General features: G+C 30.5%; 1 protein-coding gene across 1 annotated transcript; it reads right to left on the bottom strand.

Moving 5' to 3' along the window:
- Window positions 1-305: 305 nt before the first annotated feature.
- On the bottom strand, window positions 306-7,145 carry LOC144842367 (cysteine-rich hydrophobic domain-containing protein 2-like). Its single transcript, XM_078698818.1, has 5 exons — window positions 6,971-7,145; window positions 4,565-4,619; window positions 3,774-3,929; window positions 3,040-3,156; window positions 306-807 (listed from the first exon to the last, which is right to left on the bottom strand). Exons 1-5 carry the CDS (start codon window positions 7,093-7,095, stop codon window positions 757-759), a joined length of 504 nt encoding a protein of 167 aa, XP_078554944.1. The 5' UTR covers window positions 7,096-7,145; the 3' UTR covers window positions 306-756.
- Between the last annotated feature and the right edge of the window lie 486 nt (window positions 7,146-7,631).

Genomic DNA, 7,631 nt, shown 5'->3' on the forward strand with positions numbered 1-7,631 from the left:
AGGATGTTCCTTTCGGTGTCAACACCTCCATGGTCCCCTAGGATGTTCCGTTCGGTGTCAAAACTTCCATAGTTGTTTCCGGTATTAAAAATATTTCACGACACCAATTTGGATAACTCCAATATGTACAACCACGATTGCTGTACTGTAATGGTTTTAAGAATAACACACTCAACTGGAAGAACTGCTCGTTATTTTACCCGCAATAAAAGCATGTTACTTGGTATCAATCAATTTAAACCTCTTCTGACATATCCTACTGTATGTCAGGAAGAAGTCATACAGTATAAAATGCCTTTGGCTACTGTATCCTTGTTAAATGGCCAATTTTAATGCGCCATTTTTTATTCTGATCTTGACGAGATCACATGGCAAGCAACATATCAATGTATAAAAACTCTTCTTTCATTCTGAATCAGTTTTAAAACAATTTCATCTTTACCCGACATCGAATGGAATTATAGCATATTTCGTAACGTTCAATCGACAATTAATTCACGTAGTATTTTCCCAAGACATCTTTGACAAAAACAAACGATGTCTCATCCAATTGTTAAGTTTCTTTATAATTTCTTTATAAAAGAAACATATAAAAAGTTGAGTATTAAGAAAGGAATATGATAGACCTATCTTTGAGAGATGAAGACGATACCAGCAGCAGGATCTAGGCATGATTTGTACGCCATGTTAGACCAGCTAGCAGTGTGGCTTGTTTGGTACTTGCTCACCCAACCCCTTGCATGTATACTGCCCTCTTCAGTCTGGTTTTAGTATGCTTTCTTTAGGGATGTATTCTATTTTCAAAACCTGAAAAAAAAATTGTAAAAAATTAAAAAAGGTTCGTTGTTTTAAGTGTTAAATTAAATTGATAAAACTTATTTATTACAGTACAGTATGTGCTTAACTTAATAAACTACTGTACTGTTAAGCCCTGTGTACACTATCAAACTAGTTTGACAAAAAAAGTGTTATGTGCCCAAATATGGTAGTGATATGCCCAAATATCGCAGTGATATGACATCATCATGTCCATATATGGGCACATCACATTTTTTTTTTATCACATAAAGTTTGATAGTGTACACAGAGCTTTAGGGTGGTTCACAGTAAAGTGTATGGGTCTATGTATTTTCTCTCATAATATTTCTATTTCTATGGATATAAATTTGAAAATGAAATAAATTTAATGAATTATAATAAATCAAGTACAAAAGAAATGTCCATAAATGAATATTATAAAAACAAATAAGCCTTGTACTGAATAGTATTTTACACTGTGTGTCCATGATAACACATAGGAAAATGAATAAAATCATCATCATACATCCGCAAACTATAAATAGTATATGTGTCAGGATATAGACATTGAATGCCACAACTACAAGTTCACAACTCGGTATCCTTTAACAACTGAATAATGTTGATCACGCTGTGTAGTAGTTACTGTATCTCAGAAATCAAATTAAAACTTCAAAGAAAACCGTTTTTGAAGTCAGAACTTAAAAATCACTTCAATCAAAGATTATTTTACAGATATCCTAGGAACATTATCCGGAAATTGAAAAAAAACCAGGATGAGATTTCAAGATCTTAACCAATTTGTTTCAAGAGTAATCTCCATAATATTATGTTGAGATATATTTTCATATTTATGGTGATTTTTTTTCAGTTATACTGTAATAATAAGTATCAAGGCAATTAACATACATAAAGAGAAAACCCACACATATTATGGATTGATTTGTTTCAATTCATTGCTTAGCTACTGTACTAAAAAAAGTGTACCAACCACTAACATTACTGTTAATACAGTATTCATCAGTTCAAATAAAACTACTGTAAAATGCTTATGTACTAAAAAAAAGTATTAATGTACGGACCATAACATTACTTGTTATTACCAGTCCAAATAAAACTAAAATGCTGATATAGTAATTTAAAATACTAATATTACATAAATTAAAAAAAATAGAAGATATAAAATACATCTGACAATTTAGAATTAGATTTTCAAGGGAATTTGAAATAAGTATCTACATTCAGAGAGATTCATCAGGAACGAAACTGAAGTGTTTTATGGTTTTAAATTATCAAATATTTCAGGAAACTAATTTTGACACACCATTACAATTTTTTAAAAATTCCCAAGGATAAATTATCAGGAGGAAAACACATTAAAAATATTTCATAATAAATAAATTTCATTTAAAGTTATTTAGCTACTTTTGTATTTTTGTTTAAATGGTCAATTTTAATGTACACTTTTCATATACTGTACATTCTGGTACTGACAAGACCATAACAATCAAACCACATTCTAATAAATACTCCTTTTCATATATATTCTAGATAGTAAAATTTACATTTCTTAACAGATTTCAATGCAGACAATATCTTGTGTGAGCTGCAAGATATTATGCAATAAGACTCAGCGGTACTGACTAGACGTAATGTGCGTCAATAATCAATGATAATCACAAAACCCCTGAGACAAGCACACAAGATAACAGCACAGAGCTATGCTAAATATAATTCATCAACTTTACTATCGGATTTTTTTCCAGTAAGGAAACAACATCTAAAATTCCATTTTATCAAGTATTGTACTGTATTGTGACATAATTTCTTTATAGGAAATTAATTTTGGTTAAACGCTATACAAAAGACAATTATTATTATTATAGCAAAAGTAACATTTTAAAAAATGGATGTAGTTTACCTACAGTACAGTAATGACAACCTGTAAAATGGGTTTTAAATTTAATAAATTTGTAGCACATGCAAATCAAATAGAACACAACTACAGTACAATAGCAAAATAATTACAATATTGTTTATATTAAATATTATAATGTTTATGCAGTAATGATTAATGGTCTTAAATATTTTAATTTTATTCTACGCCAGCTCAAGTCTTTTGAAAACAAACAATAAAACGAAAATCAAATTAATACTGGTTTACAATTAATGAACTATATCTCAATACTAATCGAAAAAAAAAGGAAAATGTTTTCACTGATAAAATAATAATACTCTTACGTATTCCATCATATTACTGGTATCACATTTCTCCTTGCATAGGGACCAATGAAGGCCTAGTTTATGGTACAAACGACTATTCTCCCAGTCAACTGATTTCTCTATTGAATGACGACTCTGAAAAAAAAAATGTGATGAAAATCAATCAAAAATCATAATTCATTATTAATTTCCCAGACGAAAGCTCTTCATCAATTTGATATTAAGAGAATTTTATCATAAAATCAATTGAATAAATATAGTTTACAGTCAGAATAATGAATGAAGTAGATGTAAAAGATTATTAATTTGATTGATCTGTTTCAATTAAACACAAGTTTAATTTACTCTTCCGGATGCTAGTCCATGAAAGGTCAAAGTACAGTAAATTACTATTGTCTGTCAACATTTTACAATTTTCTTGATCTTTATAATGATCTTTCTAAAGCTCTGTCTACACTATCAAACTTTATGTGACAAAAAAAATGTGATGTATCATATACTGTATGGACATGATGTCATATCACTACTATATTTGGGCACATCATACTTTTTTGTCAAAATAGTTTAGAAAGACGAAGAAATGATTTAAACTTTGTCTAGATTAAACCTGTCCTGTATACTGTACAGTCAATAAATTAATTCAAATTATTTTCGCATGCCCTTTTTTTTTTTACATCAAATTAATCCAAAGAAGGAAAAATTGAACTCTCTTTTTTATACAAGCAAAACATAAAAGTTTATAATAAACTTACCCTTTTACTAAGACAAACAACCGGCCATAATGAACAGCCCAGCGTACAACAGCAACATATACAGCCACACAATAACCATTTAATATTCATTGGCAGCGTTTTTTGAAGTACACTGTTAATTCTGTCTATACTCTCTTTGTATTCCTCTGGCGCAACCTAAAACAAAAAATGTTGTTGTCAAATTATTGAATTATACTGGGCTACCTATTCAGTCAAAGAATGGTTTCCCAGAGGGCCCAGTTATGATCAGTGCCTGTGATGTACTAGTACACCAGGGTAACCCCCTACCCCTCTCGAAAGATGACTACCGACACTGTGTTGTACTCTTATACATCATTCGGCTATGTCAAATGTATAATTATACTTAAGTTAAATTTATATATATTCCATTAACTGGACAATTGTACACTCTACTATGTTATACTCTGTACTCATTGTATTGTCTTTATTACTATCATTAAACAAAGCATTACTTTTTTAGTAGATCAAATCTTATAGCAATCACGTACACCTGAATATTTCATGTATAAAGTAGGCTCAAAGACATGCAATGGTATTATCATTGTTTTTATTGTCGTAAAAAACAGCATTTTTGCATCTTTATTACGCATTATCTATTTCACAATGCTTTACAGGTAAGTACGTGCTTCAGAATTTAAGTAGATCTTGCGAAAATCATGTGCATTATAAAGCTGGCTGAACACGGATCAGCACGTATATTTTTAACATCAGATCACAAATTTAGCAAAATTACAATTATCTACTGTACGGGATGAAAATAGTTTACTTGCCTTTGCAAATAGTTGCTGTGGGAACTCTTCATCAAATTTATTGCTAAGCCCAAATCTGTTGCCGCAAAAAAAAAGGAACAATTAGTATTACTGATACAACTTCAGTACAGTGTACTGCCTATGTAATAAAACTACACTCTACTGTATATGATTACCAAATACGAGATTTATGTAGGCTTATATTTAGTAGTCAAAGTCTTAAGCTCTGTCTAAACTATTAAAGTTTGTGACAACAAAATTTGATGTGCCCATACAGTATGGTATGGACATGATGATGTCATATCACTACTATATTTGGGTATATCACTACCATATTTGGGCACATCACACATTTTTTTTTTCAAATTAGTTTGATAGGGTAGACAGAGCTTAATTGCTTTGTGATCATCATCAGGTTACAAAGATAAAATCAGGTTGTCTACTGTGTACATGACAATGTCAGCCAAACACAGAAACAATGCATACAATTATTTATTTCTGAATGACAATTTCATTGCTAAAGCATTGATTTCCAAAGTGGTTCAGTAGTATACAATTTAGTATACAGTACAGTTTATCTGCTGGTGGTAGACTAGACACTCTCAATCAAAACATTAAACACACAGTGTGTATACTGTAACCTACTGTATATTGTACTACAGTTTAGCTGTGCATTGGAAACACTTTAAATTGACTTTCATAGGAAGATGTATTCAGTCTGTCTCGCTTTTCACACCTTATTCTTAGCGGCCCCAACTCACAAAATTGATTATTTAGCATATCAATCATTCACTAAAATTGATTGTTTGAGTAATGTACAGGTATCATCCATTAAAATATATCGATCTTGTAATTTATAGATCTTGTGTGGTATTCATGTTTCAGGATGTTCAAAATGAGATAAACCGATTTTCATTCTCGTTTCTCTAAAAAATGTTAACATTCACAACCTATCGGAAGGAAATGACAGTAATTGTCAAACAACATTTAAGGTCTGAACATATTCATCTCAAGGGAACAGCAGTTATTAAGGGGAAAATGAAGTATATTTCTTTCTGTGACAAAAGCAATTTATTTTGAATTATTGTATGACAAATTCAAAATGAAAAATCAATCTGAAATATACAGGATGTCTGTGCATAATACATGATTAATAATTACCTTGTAACTACTGTACCTTTTATTTATGGCACTGTATTATGATTTTAAAAGTGTATTAGAATTTGTATTGCATCTTAGAAAAATAGAATCTCAGATTTAACAGAATTACTCAAAATATTAATGGTTACAACTAATATTTCATATAAAGTACAATACAAAGCTTGATTACTTCAATGCAGTACTGTATGCTTAGTCAAACTATACAGTGTACAGTGTATTAATTGTATACATTCATTCATTTTCTTTATTTCAGATAATACATCCATATACAACAAGGCCAACAGCCATAAGTCGCGTGCTCTCAGAAAAAAATGAACTTTCAAAAAGTAATGTACTTTAAAACTTTTCTGTACATTCAAAAAGTACAGAAAAGCGTTAAAACGCATAGTGATACCGGACCGACAGACAGACTAATAAATCATACAAAAAACAAAAAGAGCTGAACAATTTCACCAGAAAATTAACAATATACAAGCAACAACCACAAAACCTACAATATCTTATTCATTTGTTTGATACACAAGGTACACAAGGAGGTTACAGTATTCATGGTTTACTGTATACAGTATAGGAAAATAAAGGTTTTTATTGATTAAATAGAAATACAGTTACTTGATACTTGATGGTAGTGGAAAAGGTTAGGTACGTACATTCATGATATTTTCTATTAATACAGTATATAGATATATAATTGTTTAATGAAGAATAGCATTTTGTATTATTTTTATCATACACTAAACAAAAAGGTGACATCCATGACCTTTTGTCTTTCCTGGATATGTGTACAAGGTACAAACTATACATCATGAGGAAGTGTTTTATTTTGCTAGGCTATACTACTTTGGATTGAATACTGTTATACAATACAATGTAACTTTGTTACAGCCTATATTAATTATTATTGCGTGAAACAGTCAAATCAAAGACAAAATTATATTATAATTATTATATATTTAAAAATAAATTTATTTACTATTTTGAATAATAAAAAATAAAATTCTTATCTTAAATATATGCTATCATTTATTATCAGTACAGTTACTTATTTTGTAGGTCGTCAATACAGTAGGCCTAGAATACAGTAACTAGGCCTAAGCTACCTTCTTTAATTAGGCCTGAGGCCTTCTACTCTGTAGCCTGCTGATACACAGTACCACTATCTAGGCCTGCTAGAGGGCCTAGCTTAGTAATATTGACACCAGCTAGGCCTAGCTTAGTAAGGATAATTAACACAATATCACTAAATTAATTTGATTTTCAACTTACACAGTAACATAACCAGCTCCTCTAATAATGATTGGATCTGGTAAAGTGTTGATGCTTAATTCGACAGCCGGGTAAACATCACTTTCTTCGCTGTCTTCTTCGTATATTGTATCAAATTCGGCCATGATGATTGCATTTTTCTCGCGGAACGCGTCGTGTCGTCGATCGTGGTGGTCGTCGTATGTGTGGTGGTGTGATAAACACATAGAGGGCGAACTCGAGAACTAAAATAAAGTTTATTTATTATATAAAGCTCTGTCTACACTATCCTTATCAAACTTTATATGACAAAAAATGTGATGTGCCCATATATGGACATGATGATGACATATCACTACAATATTTGGGCATTTCAAACTTTTTTTGTCAAACTAGTTTGATAATGTAGACCGAGCTTTAAAGTACAGAGTACTATAATGTGTATAGCAAAATAAGTTTAAATGGACATTTTGAATTGTGTTATAATTCTGTTAATGTTTACATTTTTTATACATACAAGAATCACTTTGTGAGAGAAGAATCATGTCAGAAGTCAGGGAATGTAGCACTTCACATAAAAATCATCAGCCAATTCGATGCAGGAAAAAAAAGAATGCAAGAATAAAGTTCTAAGTCAAAAACAAATTTTCACAGTGATGATTTTCTGATCTTGAGTGCATAT

Source organism: Antedon bifida, chromosome 5, assembly GCF_963402885.1.
Source record: "Antedon bifida chromosome 5, ecAntBifi1.1, whole genome shotgun sequence".
In the NCBI taxonomy this organism is placed as follows: domain Eukaryota; kingdom Metazoa; phylum Echinodermata; class Crinoidea; order Comatulida; family Antedonidae; genus Antedon; species Antedon bifida.